This window comes from Oncorhynchus tshawytscha, linkage group LG23 (assembly GCF_018296145.1).
Source record: "Oncorhynchus tshawytscha isolate Ot180627B linkage group LG23, Otsh_v2.0, whole genome shotgun sequence".
NCBI classification, from domain to species: Eukaryota; Metazoa; Chordata; class Actinopteri; order Salmoniformes; family Salmonidae; genus Oncorhynchus; species Oncorhynchus tshawytscha.
The window spans coordinates 9,078,374-9,102,377 of record NC_056451.1 but is presented as its reverse complement, the minus strand read 5'-3'; the positions used below and the strand labels follow the sequence as shown (position 1 = coordinate 9,102,377).

At 41.1% G+C, this 24,004-nt stretch overlaps 1 protein-coding gene and 1 long non-coding RNA gene across 5 annotated transcripts; both read left to right on the top strand.

Annotated features, from left to right (window-relative positions):
• The first annotated feature begins 271 nt into the window (after positions 1-271).
• LOC112223028 (B-cell receptor CD22) lies at positions 272-18,228 on the top strand. Of its 3 annotated transcripts, XM_042304520.1 has the most exons (17): positions 272-367; positions 4,250-4,299; positions 5,087-5,422; positions 5,641-5,952; positions 6,051-6,311; positions 6,399-6,662; positions 8,685-8,948; positions 10,727-10,987; positions 11,106-11,369; positions 11,475-11,738; positions 11,848-12,117; positions 14,279-14,542; positions 14,652-14,921; positions 16,705-17,031; positions 17,279-17,366; positions 17,520-17,619; positions 17,713-18,228. In XM_042304520.1, exons 2-17 carry the CDS (start codon positions 4,254-4,256, stop codon positions 18,115-18,117), a joined length of 3,996 nt encoding a protein of 1,331 aa, XP_042160454.1. In that variant the 5' UTR covers positions 272-367; positions 4,250-4,253; the 3' UTR covers positions 18,118-18,228. The 3 variants fall into 3 exon arrangements, with proteins under 3 accessions (XP_042160454.1, XP_042160455.1, XP_042160453.1); XM_042304519.1 differs by lacking the exons at positions 272-367; positions 4,250-4,299 and adding an exon at positions 4,445-4,669; XM_042304521.1 differs by lacking the exons at positions 272-367; positions 4,250-4,299; positions 14,279-14,542; positions 14,652-14,921 and adding an exon at positions 4,442-4,669.
• A 950-nt stretch (positions 18,229-19,178) lies between these two features.
• LOC112223029 lies at positions 19,179-23,960 on the top strand. Of its 2 annotated transcripts, none has more exons than XR_002949227.2 (4): positions 19,179-21,007; positions 21,588-21,946; positions 22,209-23,347; positions 23,513-23,960. It is a non-coding gene; the product is annotated as an uncharacterized LOC112223029 (long non-coding RNA). The 2 variants fall into 2 exon arrangements; XR_006079707.1 differs by having other exon boundaries at positions 19,180-21,007; positions 21,739-21,946.
• The last annotated feature ends 44 nt before the right edge of the window (positions 23,961-24,004 follow it).

Below are 24,004 nucleotides of genomic sequence, written 5' to 3'. Positions count from 1 at the left end.
TTTGATCCATTTTGATGTGATTTTTATAGAATTTCACAATGTTCTACCATCAAAGCCTAATGTTGCATTTTTGCTGTTTCCAGAAATTCTTTCTACAAACAAAATTTTAAAAAATAGATTATTTTCATAATCAGAGGCCTATTACAAGTATTTCTCAAGGGTAATAACATTTTTTTCTTCTAATTTGGATATATGCTTGGGTCTCGCAGGGTTAAAGATTTATAATACATACAGCTTTGAAAGTTCCTCATTTTCCAAAGACACAGTCAGTCAGTCAGTCAGACACAGTTGCAGTTGAATAGGACATACAAACACAACATACTTCTTATTTGATCCTCCCTACTATTCTATCTGTTGGCAAAAAAGGGTAAGTTATTTAATAATATCATAATAAATGTATAGGAGTGAACATTTATTTACGGATCAAAACCGTTTTAGTGATTATACTCGGTAACACTTAACATTATGGTGCCCTTATTACTCAAATATATATATTTTTGGGTAATTGATTGGAACATTTTACTGTGTAGTTATTCCTGTAAGTACAGTGTAATAGGTGTTGTGATTAGTCATTGTTACACTGTGCTTGCCCTGTACTTACAGCAGTAACCCTAACCCTTACCCTAAACCCTAAGTACAGGGTAAGTCCAGTGTAACAATGAGTAACTACAATACTTGTTACACTACAGGGACAATTACACAGCAATAAAGGCACTGGAATGTAAAATGAAACTGTTAAAGAGGAATTTACACTGTGTTAGCACCATCAAATCGTATTACAATCTGTGCATATACACCTTCGGGAAGAATATGTTGCATTTGTTTACATTTTGTGACAAGCAAGCATAAAGATATGCAAATGTTCATGTTCTCATCCATTCATAGAATGTTTGGAAATGATGTAGAGTCAGGTATTTGTAAAAAAAAAAAAAATCTATATAAATACGAGTGGGAAAGTGGCCGTGCGTTTGGGCAATTAATAGACACTTCATTAAGTAAAAACACTGGACACAGACTGCTGCGCCATAACCAATCAGAGCTATACGGGCGTGTGCCATTCACTTTGATATTTTACTGCACTGGACTGTGTGTTTACAGGCAGCAGCACAGCACAGCTTTGGTTAAATCATTCTTTGAAAGCAGTAGCACACAGCAGTAGTCACAAAATAAACCCTATCCCTCCGCAAACAACCCTTTTGGAATCCCGGAACGTCACAGGTGTTCACCCAAATTTGCCAGGACATTGTGTCATGGTCCCCTGGAGGTTTTGTCTAGTTCCCGGTTTGTTCTGGAGATATCCCAAAGGTTTATAGGATGTTTTTAGAAGATTCTGTCATTGTCTCCTGGATATTTTTGTTTAGTTCCCGGCTTGCTCCGGGGACGTCACCTGATGCTTGCAAAGACCTGATGCCCCCCCCCCCCACACACACACAAAAAATGCCCTACCCATTTTCAGAACCACTTCTTACTGTCGCCAAGCCCAAAAAAGCCCTGATTGGTGAACCACTGATCCATTCACAGCTCTTTGTCTGTTGGCAATGTTATGGATACTCCCACACAGTGCTTGCAGCATACAGTGTTTTCAATTTACATACATTACACACTTTGACATACATGAATACATTGTGTGTTCATTTACAGTAATTATTATTCACCCTTTCCTGATCTGAACTCACACCCTCTTGGTTCATGGCATTCCGATCTTTTGGCAACGCCACCATGTCTGACTCAATGACGGATTTCACCTGTATTCCTACACTTAGTACTTCAAAGTAAATCTCAGCTCTGTTAAAAATACACGGAAGGAAAACTATTATATTCATCTGTAAAGTTTTTCCTCCTCTTCTGACGAGGAGTATGAAGGATCGGACCAATGCGCAGCGTGGTGAGTGTTCATGTTATTTATAAGGAACAGAAACACAACAAAATAACAAAGAGAGTGAAACGAAAACGAAACAGTCCTGTAAGGTGCAGCAACACAAAACCGAAAACATCTACCCACAACCCACAGTGGGAAAACAGGCTGCCTAAGTATGGTTCTCAATCAGAGACAACGATTGACAGCTGCCTCTGATTGGGAACCATACCAGGCCAAAACCAGAAATACAAAACATAGAACAAAAACATAGAATGCCCACCCCAACTCACACCCTGACCAAACTAAAATAGAGACGGAACTAAAGAAAAGGAACTAAGGTCAGGACGTGACATCATCATAGTGAAGTACTAAGCAGAAAGATCAGCAAATCCAGAGGTTATGAGTTCAAATCTCATGATCCAGATTCACATTTTTAAATATGGATCAGAATGATCCGGATTTTGTAATCCACTTTTTTGCAATCCAGGATCAGATTGATCTAGCTGGTTTTGAGCTGGGTTTTTTTCTGTAAATTGAATAGATTTAACTGTTAGAATGTTAGAGTTTTTCAAAATGGAAATGTTTTATTCTGATCCTCCAGATAGGGATCCGGATTTGGTAATCCAATCTGACCTTTAATCAGGATAAAAGTTGTTTATTGCATTTTTCAAAACTCAAAGGTGGTGATTAGGATAGTTTTGATGCCGGAAATCAGGAATACCTTGATCCCATTCTAATCCAGATGAATCCATTTGAAAAACTGGCCCCTGATGACTGGTAAAGCAAATGTCTTGAGAACATTTTACAAACGTCCTAACATGGTCCTCAATGACGTCCTGATAACTTACAGGGAACTCAGCAGCAGAGAGGAGGTCGTTCACTATCTTTACCAAGGCAGTTTCAGTGCTATGCATAGCCCAGAAGCCCGACTGGAGGGGTTCAAAAGTTCATGAGAGACCCTGTGTTGTTGGATTTGTGATGCTACCACCCACTCAAGCACTTTGCATGCATTAGCCTTGTACAAATCATCCTGATCTCGCAAGCTCACATTCTGTTTCGCTTCACGGACCGAGCTCACAATGGTGTGTGCGAGGCTATATGACTTGGGCTAATGTGTTGTATGGAGATTACTACAGTTCCACTGTGATGCCTGGACGTTTTGGAATTCTAACCCCTGTTAAACTTTGCGTGTTTGAGCTACAGACTGCTGGAATATGACTCTCACAAGCCACACAAGAGTTGTTAGAATGTAAGAAGTTTCCAGGACATAGTGTCTATAATACTGTAATAAGCTAACGTAGTTGCTGTCACAAACTCCCCAGACAGATATTATTTCCAGCTGAGCAAACAGTTACCGGTACTTACAGCATTCTTATAAATACATTTTTCATTAGGTTTTTTTACACCAATTTTTTTATTGACATTTGTCAAATCAAGTTCCATTTCCTGTAGTACACGATCAGCTCCTTTGTTGAGGGAGAGGTTGTTGTCCTTGCACCACACTGCCAGGTCTCTGATCCCCTACCTAATAGGCTTTCTTGTTGTCATTGGTGATCAGGCCTACCACCGTTGTGTCGTCAGCAAACTTAATGATGGTGTTGGAGTTGTGCGCAGCCACACAGTCATGGGGTATTAGGGAGTACAGGAGAGGACTAAGCATGCACCCCTGAGGTGCCCATGTGTTGAGGGTCAGCATGGTGGATGTGTTGTTGCCTACCCTCACCACCTAGGGGTGGCCCGTCAGGAAGTCCAGGAACCAGTGACAGAGGGAGGTGTTCAGTTCCAGGGTCCTGAGCTTAGTGATGAGCCTGGAGGGAACTATGGTGTTGAACACTGAGCTGTAGTCAATAAATACAATTCTCATATAGATGTTCCTCTTGTCCAGGTTGGAGAGGGCAGTGTGGAGTGCAATAGAGATTGCATCATCTGTGGATCTTTTGGTGCGGTATGCAAATTGGAGATGGTCCAGGGCATCTGGGATAATGTTGTTGATGTGAGTCATGACCAGCCTTTGAAAGCATTTCATGGCTACAAAATGAATGCTACAAGGCAATAGTGACTTAGACAGGTTACTTGAAGAGAGCAGGCAAGAAGATTGTCAGGTGTCCGACCCCATAGCAACCACCTGATCCTGGCAACCTATCAGTGGCCTGGTCACAGAGGTCACTGGGAGTTTGGGCAGACAGTTTATGACCCCCTAGTCTCTCTGGCAGCGTCAGGGGATGGGTGGAGTAAGTCTCACAGGCAGGGGAATGTATAACAGCTCTACCACTATACCATGAATAAATGCCACACAGCGGATGTTGACTGTAAAAAAAGAAATCCTTCATTTCACATGCAGAGGTAATACAAGCTAATAACTGTGTTATTCCCCCTGCTCTTCCCCGACAGAGACATGGCTGGCGCTTTAAGATTCCTCCTCAGTGGCTGTCTGCTGCAAGGTGGGTGGCTGTGGGAGTTGGGATCACTGGCCAAGATCAGGGGTGAAAGTAAGGCGGTACGGTCCAGTATGGCATCCAGGCAAAATAAAGAGAGGAGGTACGCCGTACCGGTAATCATGACCCTATCACAATAATAATTTAAAAATATCATTAAAAAGTAGGCTATTACACTATTATGTATCATTACTGCATGTCAGAGGCATGAAACATTTGTGAATTGACTTGAAAATGTGTGGTATTGCCTACGCTCCAAAATGTGATGTGGTTCGAGTGGATGAAGGTGCTCGGGTATAGCCTGGTAAAGGAGCTGTTCGGATTATGATATCAGATGAAAACCTCATGACGGGTTGTGTTTATGACATAAATAAAGGTAATACATTTTAAAAGTTAAATGACAAATCTTTACGACTAGGCCCACAGAGATCGTATTGAATTAACAGGGATTCTATAACTAATTCTATGATTAGGCCCATGAAAATGCACACATAAGAGGTCCCGTACCGGGAAGGAATTAAACCTTCTTTCACCCCTGGCTAAGATGATATGTGCAGCAGCAATGTGTGGTAATAATAATTAAATAGTTCTTGATACACACTCACACCCTAACAAATGTCCTATGTTGATCGTAAATATAAAAATTCTAATAAAGTGTCACCCAGCTGGAAAAATGGATTTACAGTGATAACTGGTGCTGATACACAGTACACCTAAAATGCTGTCTTTGTTGAGTTGAATGAGTCAAATCAAACTCTATAAAGACGTGTGCTGTTGTGTGTGTGTGTTTTAGGTGTTCTCTGTGCAGATTGGACAGCCTTGATGCCTCAGAGTATAGAGGCTCTGAAGGGATCATGTGTGCGCATTCCCTGCTCATTTACACTTGGTTCCATAAAGGCAGTGGACTATAATCCCTGCCTAAAAACTCACTCATGTAATGCCATTTGGATGAGAGGGGGAACAGATAAGACAAACACAGTAGGCTCCAGTCCATCTGGGAACTTGAACCAGAAAGACTGTACTACAATCCTGGACAACATGCCTACTGGTGACGAGCTTTACTTCAGACTAGAATGTGGCAACTGTGTCAAGTTTAATTTTGGCACACCTGTTCAAATCAATATCGCAGGTAAGACACATAGCTATCCAATCAAATGGAATTACTGACCACACATGATTCTATACACTTTACCTCGACAAAAACTACATGAAATTGTATTTAACATATTTTTATTTATAGACTTTGTTTTCACTTATCTTATTGAACAATTGATTGATTATCATTGATAGTGGGTGTGTTTGTTCCTTTTTGTTTCATTGAGCTAGTAACGTGTCTTTCTACTCTAGACACTCCCCCCACACCCACTCTAACCCCAGCTACAGTGGAAGTGAGGGAGGGGACCTCAGTGAGTTTGATTTGCTCTGCTGCAGCCCCATGTCCCTCTCTCCACCCAACTCTGACCTGGAACCCCAGTCTGGGTCAAAGTGAGGAGGGACTACAGGAGAATCAGGATAAAACTCAAGTCAAGACCTCTTCTCTGACCTTCACTGCTTCATACCTCCATCATGAACAGAATATCTCCTGCACTGCTCTCTACAAACAACAAGATGGCAAGAATGTCAAATCACCTGAAACTAGTCTGACCGTCACGGTTCTATGTAAGATCATTTGGACTTTTTCCCCACCTCATATTAGCATCAGTAGTTTGGTTTTGTTTCAGTCAAACATGAATAACATTGTGTGCACTTTCTCTAAGTTTCTCCCAAGAACACCTCAGTGTCAGTCAGTCCCTCTGGTTCGGTGTTAGAGGGCAGCTCCATGACTCTGACCTGCAGCGGCAATGCCAACCCAGCAGTGAGCTACACCTGGTACAGAGTCAATGGTGTTCAGGTGACAACAGTGGGGTCTAGCAGAATGCTAACTATCCAGGTGTCTGCAAACAACAGTCAGTTCTACTGTGAAGCCAGAAATGACCATGGAACCGAGAACTCCTCTGTCATTCAACTAGATTTGCCATGTAAGTACCTGCACTATCTCAGTAGCAATGGGTGCAATGGCGGCACCACTAAATTCGCTTGTCTCAAACGTTGTCCCTGTTTTTCAGATCCTCCCATGTATACCTCAGTGTTAGTCAGTCCCTCTGGTCCAGTGGTAGAGGGCAGCTCTGTGACTCTGATCTGCAGCAGCAATGCCAACCCTGCAGTGAAGACCTACACCTGGTATAGAGTCAATGGAGTTCAGGTGACATCAATAGGACATGGAGAGAAACATCAGACTCAAGTGTACACAGATCAAAGAAAGTTCTACTGTGAGGCTAAAAATGTCCATGGAACACAGAACGCATCAGTCTTTGAACTGGATGTTATGTGTAAGTATACAATGAAACTATGGATGGGCGCGAGTATTTGAGTACTCAGGTACTCGATTTAAGGTTTGTATTTATTTCCTATAATCAAATGCAAGTACTCAAACTGTACAAATGCAACTATTTAGCTGGTTAAATTCATAAGCACTGACATTTCAACTCTAAGATGGATTTGATGTTTAGAGAATACAGTATGTCAAATGCAGTGAAAATATGTTCAGTTTGTTTTTCAGTTGTGTAAAGAATAACCAGCACAACCAGTACAACTTACATTTATTTTTATGAGAGTACTCAAACACCGATATTTTTTCAAATGCCCATCCATATTAAATACAAGTATTGAATATTTCTTTGCAATCACTTTGTACAGTTGAAGTCGGAAGTTTACATACACCTTAGCCAAATACGTATTTCACATTTCCTGACATTTAATCCTAGTATAAATTCCCAGTCTTAGGTCAGTTAGGATCACCACTTTATTTTAAGAATGTGAAATGTCAGAATAATAGTAGAGAGAATGATTTATTTCAGCCTTTAATTCTTTCATCACATTCCCAGTGGGTCAGAAGTTTACATACACTCAATTAGTATTTGGTAGCATTGCCTTTAAATTGTTTAACTTGGGTCAAACGTTTCGGGTAGCCTTCCACAACCTTCCCACAATAAGTTGGGTGAAATTTGGCCCATTCCTCCTGACAGAGCTGGTGTAACTGAGTCAGGTTTGTAGGCCTCCTTGCTCGCACACGCTTTTTCAGTTCTGCCCACAAGTTTTTTATAGGATTCAGGTCAGGGCTTTGTGATGGCCACTCCAATACCTTGACTTTGTTGTCTTTAAGCCATTTTAAGCCAAGTATGCTTGGGGTCATTGTCCATTTGGAAGACACATTTGCAACCAAGCTTTAACTTCCTGACTGATGTTTTGAGATGTTGCCTCAATATATCCACATAATGTTCCTGCCTCATGATGCCATCTATTTTGTGAAGTGCACCAGTCTGCAGCAAAGCACCCCCACACCATGATGCCGCCACCCCGTGCTTCACGGTTAGGATGGTGTTCTTCGGCTTGCAAGCATCCCCCTTTTTCCTCCAAACATAACGATGGTCATTATGTTAAAAAAGTTATATTTTTGGTTCATCAGACCGGAGGACATTTCTCCAAAAATGATGATCTTTGTCCCCACGTGCAGTTGCTAACAGTATTCTGGCTTTTCATGGCGGTTTTGGAGCAGTGGCTTCTTCCTTGCTGAGCGGCCTTTCAGGTTATATCGATATAGGACTCGTTTTACTGTGGATATAGATACTTTTGTACCTGTTTCCACCAGCATCTTCACAAGGTCCTTTGCTGTTGTTCTGGGATTGTTTTGCACTTTTCTCACCAAAGTATCTTCATCTCTAGAAGACAGAACGCGTCTCCTTCCTGAGCGGTATGATGGCTGCGTGGTCCCATGGTGTTTATCCTTGCATACTATTGTTTGTACAGATGAACGTGGTACCTTCAGGCATTTGGAAATTGCTCCCAAGGATGAACCAGACTTGTGGAGATCTAGAATTTGTTTTCTGATTTCTTTTGATTTTCCCATGAAGTCAAGCAAAGAGACACTGAGTTTAAAGGTAGGCCTTGAAATACACCCACAGGTACACCTCCAAATGACTCATTGACTCAATTAGCCTATCAGAATCTTCTAAAGCCATGACATAATTTTCTGGAATTTTCCAAGCTGTTTAAAGGCACAGTCAACTTAGTGTATGTAAACTTCTGACACACTGGAATTGTGATACAGTGAATTATAAGTTAAATAATCTGTTTGTAAACAATTGTTGGAAAAATGACTTGTGTCATGCACAAAGAGATGTCTAACTGACTTGCCAAAACTATAGTTTGTTAGCAAGAAATTTGTAGAGTGGTTGAAAAACAAGTTTTAATGACTCCAACCTAAGTGTATGTAAACTTCTGACTTCAACTGTGTATATATATATATATATATATATATATATATATATACATATTAGTATTTTTTTCATTAGACTCCCCAAAGAACACCTCAGTGTCAGTCAGTCCCTCTGGTTCAATGATAGAGGGCAGCTCTGTGACTCTGACCTGCAACAGCAATGCCAACCCAGCAGTGAAGACCTACACCTGGTACACAATCAGGGGAGGTCGGGAGACACCAGTGAAGAATATGCCAGAGCTAACTGTCCAGGTGTTGACAGATAACAGCATGTTCTACTGTGAGGCCAAAAATGACCATGGAATCCAGAAATCATCTGCCTTTCAACTAGATATGATGTGTAAGTACACAATAAAATACATGTGTATAATATTTTTGAGCTATACACACAAAAACAATTGTTCTATATAGTGCCAAATAAGGGTTATTTTGCTTGTAACCATAGCGGATCCTTTTTTGGTATATTTATATATATATTTATACACAAAAATAAGCTTCTATAAATAACCATGCTCATAAGGTTCTAAATGGAACCTCTGTGGTGATAAACATAACCATTTCCTAAGGGTCTATAAATAATCATTAATAAAAGGTTCTGAAGAACACCAAAACAGAGTTCCGCTATGGTTACAAGCCTTTTGGGGGCTATATAGAACCCTTTTTTCATGTTTTTTTTTTATATAGAATCTTTATGGACAATAGTTTTATAAAGATACTTCCTCGGTCTCAAAGGTTCTTTGTAGATCTTTTTGAAGAACCATACAGGGTTCATTATTTTGTTTAACCATATCACATGGTTAAAGGTCCAATGCAGCCATTTTTATCTCAATATCATATCATTTCTGAGTAGCAATTAAGTACCTGACTGGGATTGTTTTAAATGAAAACGTGTCAAAAAGAAACAAAAATATCTTCTTAGCAGAACAATTTCTCTGTCACCAAGCAGGCCAAAATTCCATCCCACCAAAACAGGCGGAAATTTCAGACCATCTTTTTAAACAGCTGTTACGTTAAAAGAGCGTTATCATACGTTCATACAATTTCACAGTATTATTCCAACCCCATGGTGTGGAAATAGAATCTGAGAGTACAAAACATTAAGAACACCTGCTCTTTCCATCACATTGACTGACCAGGTGATTCCAGGTGAAAACTATGATCCCGTATTGATGTCACTTGTTAAATCCACTTAAATCAGTGTAGATGAAGGGGAGGAGACAGATTAAAGAAGGATCTCTAAGCCTTGAGACAATTGACACATGGATTGTGTATGTGCAACATTCAAAGGGTTATTGGGCAAGACAAAATATTTTTGTGCCTTTGAACAGGGTATGGTAGTAGATGCCAGGCGCACAGGTTTGTGTCAAGATCTGTAACCCTGCTGTGTTTTTCACGCTCAACAGTTTCCTGTGTGTATCAAGAATTGTCCACCAACCAAAGGACATCCAGCCATCTTGTCAGAACTGTGGGACACTTTTGACACCTTATAGAGTCCATGCCCCGACGAATTGAGGCCGTTCTGAGTTCAAAAGGAGACGGGGACGGGGGGTGCAACTCAATATTAAGAAGGTGTTCCTAACGTTTGATATAATACATTTATATGAAACACAGGAATACCTATGTTTGACAGCACTGGGCTTTTAAAATTCTTTAGGTGTCATAATTGTGTTAATTGACAAGTTGAATCAGGTGTGCCAGCTCTAGAACAGCTGGAGACATCTGAGGAGAGAATTGTTCTCAGTTGACGGAAGGCCATACAGGAGTATTTCACAAGACACTGTGACTGACCGTAGTCATAATGATGATGAAATAGCATAACACAAAAAAGATGGAACTGGAATGACACTCTCACTTGTGGTTGCACAAGAAGAGCTGTGAGCAAACCACATCCCAAAATATTTGAATGAGGTGGCGCCCCTTACATTTTAATTATCACTAAGAGAGGAAAGAACCCTTTTCAGAAATGCAAAGAATCAATGAGGAGCTCAAAGGGTTCTTGGAGCCATCACCCTTCCAAAATAACCCTGGAGGAACCCGATTTTCTAAGTGTGTAGCCAGTATCATAACACACACTATGTTTACTTATTTCATTCAGTATCTGTTGTTTCTTTCCCCCAGACCCTCCCAAGAACACCTCAGTATCTGTCAGTCCCTCTGATTCAGTGTTAGAGGGCAGCTCTGTGACTCTGACCTGCAGCAGCAATGCCAACCCAGCGGGGACCTACACCTGGTACAGAGTCATTGGAGATCAGGTGACATCAATAGGACATGGAAACAAACATCAGACCCAGGTGTACACAGATCACAGACAGTTTTACTGTGGTGCCACAAATGACCATGGCACTAAGAACTCATCAGTCATTGAACTGGATGTATTGTGTACGTATAATTCTGGAACTATTGTTTGTACTCAATTTTAGTTTTGAGGATACTATTATACTATATACTATAACTATTTTTTAAAGCCTTTTTACTGTTTTTACACCTGTCTCTTCAGATCCTCCCAAGAACACCTCAGTGTCAGTCAGTCCCTCTGGTTCAGTGTTAGAGGGCAGCTCTGTGACTCTGACCTGCAGCAGCAATGCCAACCCAGCAGTGAAAAACTACACCTGGTACAGAGTCAATGGAGACCATGTGACACAAATTGCTAATGAAAGAGAGTTAAAAACGGAAGCATCTATAGACAACCACCAGTTCTACTGTGAGGCCAGAAATGACCATGGTACAAAGAACTCATCAATCATTCTACTGAATGTGCTATGTAAGTACAACATTACAAACATACTGGAGCCTCAAGTAATAACTTATTAAACAAACAAAAAAACAGGTAGAACATTTTAATTGCATATTCTTTGTTGTTTTTCAGACCCACCAAAGAACACCTCAGTGTCAGTCAGTCCCTCTAGTTCAGCAATAGAGGGCAGCTCTGTGACTCTGACCTGCAGCAGCAATGCCAACCCACCAGTGGGGAGCTACACCTGGTACAGAGTCAATCAAGAACAGGTCACAGAAGTGGGATCTAGCAGAATGCTAACTATCAAGGTACCCGCAGACAACAGCCAGTTCTATTGTGAGACCAGAAATCGTCTTGGATCCCAGAACTCATCTGTCACTCAACTAGATGGGATGTGTAAGTGCAAAATAAAAACAAATGTACACAATAGTTTAACACTATGGCTAGTGTCATAACACACTCTAAACTACCTGTTTCCATACAATATGCTTCTTCACTTCTTCAGATCCTGCCAAGAACACCTCATTGTCGGTCAGTCCCTCTGGTTCAGTGGTAGAGGGCAGCTCTGTGACTCTGAACTGCAGCAGCAATGCCAACCCAGCAGTGAAGACCTACACCTGGTACAGAGTCAATGGGAGGGAGGGAGTCATTGTAGGATCTGGACAGAGCTTCACCTTCAATAAGATTGCTATCAGTGATAGTGGGCGGTACTATTGCGAAGCAGAGAACAAGCATGGGGTGGACAACTCAACAACTACTAACATAGATGTGACATGTAAGTTGTTACACTTCCATATCCTGTGAACATACTTTAAAGGGGCAGTGCAGTCAAAAACGTGATAAAAAATATATATATTTCCAAGCACTGAGGTCATACTAACACTCTGAAATTGTGGAAACGATGCCCTTTTTGTGTAAGTGCTTAAAAATGTTTGGGGGAGAATGCCTGGAATTTCAGCCTAATCATGTGGGATGGAGTTTTTGGCCCACAGAATGTCATCACATTCTGATCTAATTATTCTGACCAATGACCAGTCATCTTTTATTTGTATACAGTATGTATCCTCCTACTTTTAAGTGGTAAGTGGGGTAGGCTCTAGAGAGTCTGGACCAGGGGTTCCCAAACTTTTTCACTCAGGCCCCCTTCCAGCATTGGGAAATATCTCTCCCCCCGCGCGCACACAAAACGTCTATTTCTATGGGCACAAGCACGGTTCATGATACAAACTGTTCACACCCCTCTTGTTGATGGAGAGAACATTTTGTAGGTTTAAAGCTTATGTCCTGCAATTCTACACATTCTGTCATCGAGTGCAGAGAACATTTTGCAGTTTTAAAGCAACGTTTCTTGCAAGTCTATACATTTTGCCATGTCTAATGTGTATTCATGTGATATTTGAGCGTCACAAACATTACAACAAAATCTATGAGCTAAAAAACCTAGCTTAAAAAAACAGACGCTGACATGGGCTACTTGATTTGGACATTTCTGACAAGTTACAAATAGCTCTCCAAGGTATGAAATGACAAGAAGAAAACTGATGGGTCACTACCATATTACGAAAATGCACCTTGTGCATTCTATTATTCCAACTTCCAAGTGTAAGTTGAAAGCCGGGTTGAGTTCCTTTAAATGCGTTCCATGACTTATTAAACATTATACAACGGGTGGGTCTAATCCTGAATGCTGATTGGTTAAAACCACATTCCAGTCAGTGTCTATTCCATAAGTTACCACCAGCTAAATCTATTACATTAAAATGCCTATTTACTCTGTTCCATCTGACTGCACAATCCACTGTCTCATCAGCCCAGCCAGGCACTTTATAAACTTGATCTTCACTATAAAAAGCATATTGACATTCTCTCATATTTCTTTTAGACTAACATTTAGTTTTCAACAGAGGGCATTTGTATAAACCTTGCTGTCTATCTCGCTGACATTTGCAACATTGTTTCAATATTAAAATTAGATCTCCAGATGTCCCATAGTAATGACCTCATCGGGATGAGACAGACAGGCAGGCAGCTTTTCTCAGCCAGTCAAAATCATTTATAACATAATTTTTATGGATATATACAAAGAACTATCAATAGAAAACAGGTAAAACAAAACAATGTGTAATTAGGTTGCTGTCTTTCCAGATTCCGTTTAATGGTATTGTGTTAGCTGTGTTGCTGGCCAGCTCCTCTGAACAAGTGTCCTGACAAGAGAGTACATTTTCAATGCCAGGCGAAGTCGCGCCTTATTAGCTCATTGTTATGGATGTATCCAAATAAATATCACTAGAAAACAGTTTAAACAAACCCGGCTACTTTGCTGTTATTCTGGCTACACTGTTTGACGTGACTGTCAGTTAGCCGTAGTTGGCTCGCTAGCAAGCAAGAGATAAGAACGTCTCCAGACAATTATGGCAATGGAACATTTAGAACCAACGACTGGGTCGCGTCCATAGATACAGAACTGTTTCAATATGCTTTGTGTTGTAGTCACGGCAGACAAATATATATATTTAAGCAAACTTTATTAGGCTTTTGCTATAAGAACAAAAAGACTTAATGACTGGCTCGCGTCTCTGGCAACCGAACCGATAGAACGAACGACCAGCCGGCTTGGATAGCAACCCTAGATTTGTGTCGGGACTATGTCTTGCGGAAGGATGAAATAGTATTAATAAATAGATCAAAATAATGGTTTTAATTAAAATATCTAAATCATTATTTGAATATGTTGGTGTCCCGTTGTATAAAAGTGATAATGCCCTCGAATGCCGGTGCTTGAAGGATATATTGGTACAATTTGCACGCCCTCAACTTCGTCTCGGCCCTAACAACACCGTGCCAATTTATCCTCCAAACACCGGCTTCTCTGGCGTTATCACTTAATCGAACAACAGATATAACATTTCACTGCATCATTTGTTTTGGTTTTTCAGACCCACCAAAGAACACCTCAGTATCAGTCAGTCCCTCTAGTTCAGCAATAGAGGGCAGCTCTGTGACTCTGACCTGCAGCAGCAATGCCAACCCACCAGTGGGGAGTTACACCTGGCACAGAGTCAATCAAGAACAGGTCACAGAAGTGGGATCTAGCAGATTGCTAACTATCAAGGTACCAGCAGACAACAGCCAGTTCTATTGTGAGACCAGAAATCGTCTTGGATCCCAGAACTCATCTGTCACTCAACTAGATGGGATGTGTAAGTGCAAAATAAAAACAAATGTACACAATAGTTTAACACTATGGCTAGTGTCATAACACACTCTAAACTACCTGTTTCCATACAATATGCTTCTTCACTTCTTCAGATCCTGCCAAGAACACCTCATTGTCGGTCAGTCCCTCTGGTTCAGTGGTAGAGGGCAGCTCTGTGACTCTGACCTGCAGCAGCAATGCCAACCCAGCAGTGAAGACCTACACCTGGTACAGAGTCAATGGGAGGGAGGGAGTCATTGTAGGATCTGGACAGAGCTTCACCTTCAATAAGATTGCTATCAGTGATAGTGGGCGGTACTATTGCGAAGCAGAGAACAAGCATGGGGTGGACAACTCAACAACTACTAACATAGATGTGACATGTAAGTTGTTACACTTCCATATCCTGTGAACATACTTTAAAGGGGCAGTGCAGTCAAAAACGTGAAATTTTCACAATTTCAGAGTGTTAGTATGTCCTCAATGTATATATATATACACTGAGGTCATACTAACACTCTGAAATTTTGAAAATTATTCCCTTTTAGTGTAAGAGCAAAAAAATATAGAAATATACACCACCGTTCAAGTTTGGGGCCACTTGGAAATGTCCTGGTTTTTGGAAGGAAAGCAACTTTTTGCCCATTAAAATAACATCAAATTGATCAGAAATACAGTGTAGACATTGTTAATGTTGTAAATGACTATTGTAGCTGGAAACAGCTGATTTTTTAATGAAATATCTACATAGGCATACAGAGGTCCATTATCATCAACCATCACTCCTGTGTGCCAATGGCACGTTGTGTTACCTAATCCAAGTTTATAATTTTAAAAGGCAAATTGATCATTAGAAAACCCTTTTGCATGTTAGCACAGCTGAAAACAAGGACATTTCTAAGTGACCCCAAACTTTTGAACGGTAGTGTATATGTTTTGCATTTCAGCATGTTCAGGTGGGATGGAGTTTTTGGCCCACGGCATGACATCACAATCTGATCTGATTATTCTCACCAATGACTCGTCATCTTTTATTTGCATGTGTATCCTCCTACTTTTAAGTCTAGACCCGGGGTTCCCAAACTTTTTCACTCAGGAGAAAGCTACCTGCCCGAATGCATAGTGCCAACTGTAAAGTTTGGTGGAGGAGAAATAATGGTCTGGGGCAGTTTTTCATGGTTCGGGCTAGGCCTCTTAGTTCCAGTGAATGGAAAGCTTAACACTACAGCATACAATGACATTTTAGACGATTCTGTGCTTCCAACTTTGTGCAAACAGTTTGGGGAAGGCCCTTTCCTGTTTCATCATGACAATGCCCCATGCATAAAGTGAGGTCTATACAGAAATGGTTTGTCAAGATTGGTATGGAAGACCTTGACTGGCCTGCACATAGCCTTGACGTCAACCCCATCAAACACCTTTGGGATCAATTGGAATGCCGACTGCGAGCCAGGCCTAATTGCCCAACAGCAGTGCCCGACCTCACTAAGGCTCTTATGGCTGAATGGAAGGAAGTCCCCGCAGCAATGTTCCAACATCTAGTGGAAAGCCTTCACAGATTTTTTAATGAGATGTCCACTTGAGCCAGCTATTTGCTGTTTCAAGTGGGGACTCTTCCGGCTGAGGAATAAGTTTCACACATACCAATGTGCTAAATTCACCCCTCAAACTTACTCAACAGCAACCCCAGCTTTGAGCTGACCTCAACTGTAGATCTGAGTCACTAGGAACTACTGTAAAGGACGTAACACTGCTTGCTTAGCGAGTACTGCTTCCACCTGATTTGGCTCACACCAAGCCTGATGTCAATACAATTTTCTGTTCCTAAAACTAGAATCTGTTATGAACAGAGTGCAGTAAGTTTTGTAGATGTGACCCTTTGTCAAAGTTTCTAAAAGTTGTGTTGTTTACAAGGACCGCAATGGCAAATTGAGTTATTGCACACGCAACGCACACTTCACAGCGAAGGTGTTCCCTAACGGAAATGTGCAAATACATGCTAGAACCCACCAATAGGATCTCGCTAGCTCTTGCTTGGCTCTGCCCACCTCCTTGCTTGTTCTGCCCACTATGCTTAATTTTCCCCCATTGAAAACGACACAGAACTATCTCGGGTTAGTTATAAATATTTTTGACTTAACTGTCTTCCTCCTCTGTTGTCTATAGTTGCTCCAAAGATTCTGCCCTCCTCTCGCTGCATCAGAACTGCTGATCAGATCAACTGTACCTGTGAGAGTCATGGGAACCCCTCTCCCAAAGTGGAGTGGCGATTGGCTGGACAGCCTGTCAATCACTTTACTAACACTGTCGTCAGAGAGTCAATGGGCAGCACAGGCCTGAGAAGCTCCCTCACCACCCACCAATCACAGGAGGAGGACACGCCCCCTCTGGTCTGCCTCAGCACCAACTCTGTAGGATCTTCCAGCCTCCAGTTCTGTATTCAATGCCTGGGGAGTCACCAGGGGCTGGGCAAAAGCGTTGAAGTTCTTGAGGGTAAGTGCTTTATGTTATCAAATGCCATACATACACGTTGTGCAGCATTTGGTGTTTTTCTGCAGTAAAAGCAATTTAGATCTGGTCAAAACATAATTGTATAGTATAGGTACTTTGAAATACACAAACCAGTCATCATCATTCATAAGGGGTTTGGACACCAGAATTGACTGGATTAATGATCTTGATAACCTTGATAACACCTTTTGTAAGTCTATCGATGAAAGTTTTTTCTGTTCTCCCCTAGGTCAAGTTTCCTTGCCAATCTTCATCACTGCAATATTTGTTTCGGCATTAATGACAGCACTGATATGTGCTTTACTGTATCTCCGAAGGTAAGGTCATCACTCTTTAAATGTTACGGAAATACTGCACATATTTGTGTCTTTATACTTTTTGTGCTTTACATTAACTTAGTTCCTGACTCTGAAGCCAACACTTATTTATAGCTATCTGATTTGACCAGTTTTTGTATGATGATTTCACAGGGTTTGGTATCCTTGTTTTACGGTACTCAGAGGTCATTACAAATATTACGACAGTGATGTGGGGATGAACCTAGTTCCGGCCAGTGGTGAGAGGACACAGGTAAGCATCATCAGATTCATCCTGGAAATATGTTGATAATGAAATGACAACAAAACAAATCTGTTAAATGTCTATAAATGTATGTCATTGCAGGATCCTCCTGTGCCAGAAGAAGACATATACGCCAACAGCATGATACCGAGTCAGGCCAGGAGACAGGGACGTAAACAAGACCTAGAGGCCCCGAATCCGGGTCCCAAACCCCTGCCTTCCTCCAAAGCCATCTCTGAGACCGACCGAACCAGCCTGCCCAATCTTATCGCTGACACTGCTACAAATCCAGGAGAAGGCACTGCAAAGAAGGAGGGGGAGGATGTGTTTTATTCCAGTGTGATTTGGAAGAAGAAGAAGTGGATGAAGAAGAATGAGGGGTCCGTGGACGGGGGAAGGGAGGCGTCTAGCGGTTCCTACCTGGAGGAAGAAAGGTGTGTGCTGGGAAATGTAGGCAGACACAGAATAAGTAAGGTACTGGAGATGGATCACCTGCAGTTTCTTTAGTTTTTCATGAATATAATGTAGGTCTATTGTACTTTCACAGAGATATATTGCTCTTAATGAAAGTATAACGCTGTCTTTTTCACCACAAAACAAATAAAAACATGAAATGTCCACTTTATTGTAACCTAATGTAATTGTTCACAGCATTATGATGACCTACGTTCTGTATAACCTTTAATGTTGTCAAGGTATTTACAACTCTTAAACTTACTCTAATATCATTGAATGTACCAACACTAACAAAAAAATGAGAAAAAAAATACGAAGATGTGTTTGAAAGCTAACAATAGAACAAACTCTTGGCCAATTGGAAAGTAGGCTCAGACAAACTCATTGAGTTTCCTGTTTGAAAAGATCAAAGGGGAGGATGATGTAGTGGGTTTCGCTTTGTGAGAGGAACAGAGGGCCAACACAGACAGACGCTCAACACCACCTCTGAAGGTAAGGCATGATGTTAATCTCTAGTTTAATGGGGATTTGTGACCACATTTCAATGACAGGTTTATAATGTTGTTTTGTAGCCTGCAGGTACACTGTGATGCATTTCCAGTAACCTCTTCCCACAGGACCTATCACATAATATATCGTTTTCTATTTGTTACTCACCAGGGGCAATGTCCAGAGCAATTCACAGCAGTGAATGAATACATTTGTATTATTTTCTCGTATTGGTCCCCCGTGGGAATCGAACCCACAACCTTGATTTTGTAAGTGTCACACTCTACCAACTGAGCCACATGGAATAAATAAATATTAAATATTTATTAGGATCCCCATAAGGATCCCCATAAGGCAGCAGCTACTCTTCCTGTAGTACAAACAGGAACAAAATAATTACATCTCAACAAAACAACAGCCTACATCAAAAGTAAAAGAATACATCATACAAGACATTACATTATTACTCTATTATTACAAATATACTTTATAAATGTGGAGTATTACAATATTAAAATGTGTGTTTGTGTTAGTGTGTGTGTGTGTGCGTGTGTGTGTGTGTGTGTGTGTGTGTGTGTGTGTGTGTGTGTGTGTGTGTCAAATAAAATAAATACACTTCGTAAAACTACAGGTGTAGACTAACAGTGAAATGCTTACTTACAGGCCCTTACCAACAATGCAGAATACAATAATGATAATAATAATAATAGAGTAAAACAATAGTAACACGAAGAATAAATACACAATGAGCAATGATAGCTTGGATATATAGATGGGGTACGACTACCGAGTCGATGTGCATGGGTATGAGGTAATTGAGGTAGATGTGTACATATAGGTAGGGGTAAATTGACTAGGCAACAGGATAGAATGTAGACAGTAGCAGCACCGGATGAGATGAGTGTGTAAGTGTTTAAGTGTGTGTGTGTCAGTGGAGGCTGCTGAGGAGAGGAAGGCTCATAATTATGTCTGGAACGGAGCTAATGGAATGGCATCAAGCACATGGAAACCACGTGTTTGATGTATTTGATACCATTCCACTTATTCCGTTCCAGCCATTACCATGAGCCCATGAGTCCTCCCCAATTAAGGTGCCACCAACGCCCTGTGGTGTGTGGTGAATGTATGCCTGTGTGTACGTGTTGTGTGTGTGTGTGGGTGTGATTGTGTGTGTGTATGTGTTGGAGTATCAGTGTAAGTATGCGTGAGTGTGTGCGCATAGTGTCTCTTCACTGTCCGCGTTGTGGCTTGAGGTTGTTTAATCTTTTTTTTAAATCATATTTTACTGTTCTCTTGAGTTATTTGATGTGGAAGAAAGTTCCCTGTATTCATGGCTCTATCTCAGGGGTATTCAACCAGGGGTTAGCGGAGGTACTGCAGGGGGTCCACGAATATACTGTATATTTTTTGGTGGAATTTTTATTTTGTTTTACTTCAATGTTTTTATGAATATCGCAAGCAATAACAGAATAAACTCAATTTGAATTACATACCTACAGTAGAAAAGAGGAGAATATCTTGTTTCTAATAATGTCAACTGTATTTATGAACTCCAATACTGAGCCAATTACACTAATTGGAGACACATACACTCACTGGAGTATCTGACATAGGATTTGAAAAGGCCTCTCCTTGCCATTAAGTAAAGGTTGAAGAGCCCTGTTCTATGTAGTCAAGTGCTAGAGCTGCAGTATAGTGAGATGTTTTCATTAGAAAATATACAAAAACATTAAATATTCTGAATGTATTTATGTTGCGATTCAATCCATATTAAAACAGAAATGAAATAAAAGTACATCATTGACGTATGTAAGGTACTGGGTGTCGTGAGTGGGAAGTCAGGCGCAGGAAAACAGAGAGTTCAATATAGTGCTCTTTTAATGCACACACGGTGAACCACGGCCACCTCACTAAATACTGGGTGCTCAAAACAAAATGCCCCAGACACGGGGAACGAAGCAGTCCCGCACTATACACGAACATAAACCAACACGTTCGACAATAACAAACACCAGGGTTACAATAATCAATCCCGCTCAAAGAAACGGGCGGGCCGGTTGACTAATAAAGCCCAACTAATTACAACAAACTAAAACAGGTGATACCAATAAACACATAAGGAGGGGGAGGAAAGAAATCAGTGGCAGCTAGTAGGCCGGTGACGACGACCGCCGAGCGCCACCCGAACGGGAAGGGGAGCCACCTTCGGTCGGACTCGTGACAACGTAAAGGAAAATACCCCAAATATTTTACTTGTCAGCAATCTGTATTTCTGTATTTTGAAAGTTACATATCTTGAACCAAAATATAGTTTTCCTTTATTAATTGATTGGGTGATTGATTGTTTGTTTAATAGCTACAAACTTCAGCATCCTATCCATCACATGACATCGGGACCTTAATAGACTATAGACACCGCCGACTGTAATGGACATCCTCAGCTTCATCACAGGTACATTATACACATCTTATTAAATTACATTTGTTTGCATGGTAACATTTTATTTCTGCATCAACATGTGCATTATCTGACTTTAGTTTTCTAGCTTTAAGCCATTAAATGTCACCACATGGTAAATACTGTATGTTTACAGTAAATGCTACTTATTTTGCTTTGGAGCAGCTGGTGCTTCAGAAACTGATGAAGCTTTTATAATGGAACCCAATTATTTGGCATCCCGTCAATCTGATTGTTGTGAAAGTGCTTCATGTATGAAGAAAGACAACGACGACGACAAAATGTGCAAAGATGAATAAAACCAAAATGTGCTTTGTCATTATGGGGTATTGTGCTTAGATTGATGAGGAGAAAAACTAATGAATCCAATTTAGAATGAGGCTGTAATGTAACAAAATGTGGAAAAAGGGAAGGGGTCTGAATTCTTTCCAAATGCACTGTACTACTGTGGATCAACCAACTCTTCTGTTCCTCAAATTGGGGAAGGTTATTTAAACTCCACTTGATACAGCTGGAAAAGTAATGAAAGAGAACTCATACAATGTAAACTGACTTGTTAGGTCTTCTTCCTCAGGGTGCACACTTGTCTCGCTTGGTCACTGTTGGATAGTGAAGGTGCCCAATACTGTGAAGGCAGTAGATGGTAGTTGTGTAGAAGTGTCCTGTCACACCGACCCCACCACAGGGTCATCTGGTACCGGTATCATAGCATTCTCTATCCCAAGGTTTATGATGGCAAGGAACCGACCAGTGTGGAGAGCAGCTTTAGAGGGCGTACATCAGTGCCAGGCAATGCATCAGAGGGTGACTGTACACTGAGGGTTGAGAGTGTGACATGGACCGACAATAACCTCCAGCTCTACGTGTGGATCAACCCTGATGAGTCAGCTACACAAAATTTCCATCGTCAGATCGCAAGGATTAAAATTGAAAGTAAGCACACTCATGGAGAGGAGTATTAGATTGAATATTTGTTGTCGTTAAACAACTGAAAAAATACAACAGATTGTGATCAGATTAACAGTACTTCATTACTTTGACATCTGTATTTAGGAGTGATAGTGATAAGTAGTTGGAGCACTATGTTAAAACTGAATGAGAATTGCAGACAGGGCGTTAAACCATTAGTCACAGGAACTGGTAATGCCTTGTTTGCCTTTGGTTCCAGCTAATAATCATTTATTTGAACTTGCAGATAGAAAAGCCCCTGCCTTATCCATGAAGAATGCATTGGTGGATGGAGCCTTATTCCAGGCCAACTGTACTGTCTGGCATTCCTGCCCATCCTCTCCTCCATCCCTTCAATGGAGCCATTTGCCTGTAAATTCTACAGCAGTGACTTCCATGAAGGAAAAGGGAGGGCTGTGGGTGTCTACTGAGACAATACAAGGAAGAGGAACGTGCCAACTGCACAAAAAAGAGATGAAATGCACAGCTCAATTCGCTAGAGTACAAACTGAGTCAACCAGTCATTCTTAACATCTCATGTACGTTTTTGGTCTTTCTTGTTTGATCCCAGTTGTGTAATTATTCCGTTCACAGGCCATCACTTAAATAAATGGTGATGGTGGATGAACTGCCAGTCAGTGAAGGTCATAGTGTCAACCTGGAGTGTGTTGCTGACAGCAACCCCCAGCCAGGCAGGTATGTGTGGATCAGACGACAGGGAGGCCAAAGCATCCAAATGAATTCAACTCAGGGCAAAATGTCCTATCCCAACATTAGCAGAGACACCTCATTCTCCTGCATTGTCCAAAATAATATTGGATCAAATCAGTCAGCCTGGCTGTTTCTGGATGTCAACTGTAAGTATCTCATTGTATGTGTCTATGTGTGGTTGCACAGTTTCCAATGGAACTAACATTATATTTGTACTATGAGATGCTAATTCTAGCGACACATTATGTGTGTAAAATAGAAGAAAGGACTCCTTTCCACCCTAACATAGTTCTATTGTCATTGTTTCTCACTCACAACAGGAAGGAAGGCAAATGTGTAGTGTCAAAAAAAACATTTTTAAACCTTTGTGTCATTCTGTCACTCCAGTCCCCCCAGCAATCCTCTCTGACTCCACTTGCTCCTTGAAGGGTGGGATTCTGCACTGTGTGTGTAGAGCAGAAGCCCGACCTAATGCCACTCTGCACTGGACGATCAACGGAAGCAGCACTCTCCCATCCTCCTTCACTTCCATCACCATATACAGAGAAAATATGGTGTCAGCAGAACTCACTGGGCCTGTGGAAAGAGGCCCGAATGTCTCCTGTGTAGCCAGTAACTCACTGGCCACTGACATCCAGCAGCTGCCCCTTGACACAAAATTCACAGCTGGACAGTGTAAGTAAGCATTCAGTACAGAATTTCTGTTGTTTATCTTCTGATATCATTATAATCGGCACACAGTGACTGTCATTCTTCCTCCTCTGCCCCCCCACGTGTCCCCACTCTCTCTCTCTCTCTTGCTCTCACTGTCTCTCTCTGTCTGTCTTTCTTTGAACACAGTTCTGCCATGGATGCTGACTGCTCTGGCAGTTGTGTCTTTCTGTGGGGAGCTGTAATGTTTGTACGCAGAATACGTTGCAGAGAGAGGTTTGTATGGTTCTTGATGATGATGATGTCACATATTAAACCATATTAGGTGTGTCATTTTGAATGATGTCTCCCATCTACATTATCTGTAGACCAAAGGCCAGTTCTAATCTCTCCACTTTGGATATCCCTCTAAGGTGCTCTCATTTTTGCATCTGTATTTTACATACAACAAATAATAATGTTCAAGCTCATTGACATTGAGATGTTTTTGTCTTTAAGGCAACCTGTCCCTAAGGTACAGCAATCCCCAAAAGTAACATAGGATAACCCTTTGAAGAACCCGTTTTGGTTCCTAGTAGTACTCTTTTGGTTCCAGGTAGAACCCTTTTGGGTTCCAGGTAGTACCCTTTCTACAGAAGGTTCTATATAGAACCCAAAAGGATTCTACCTGGAACCCCAAAT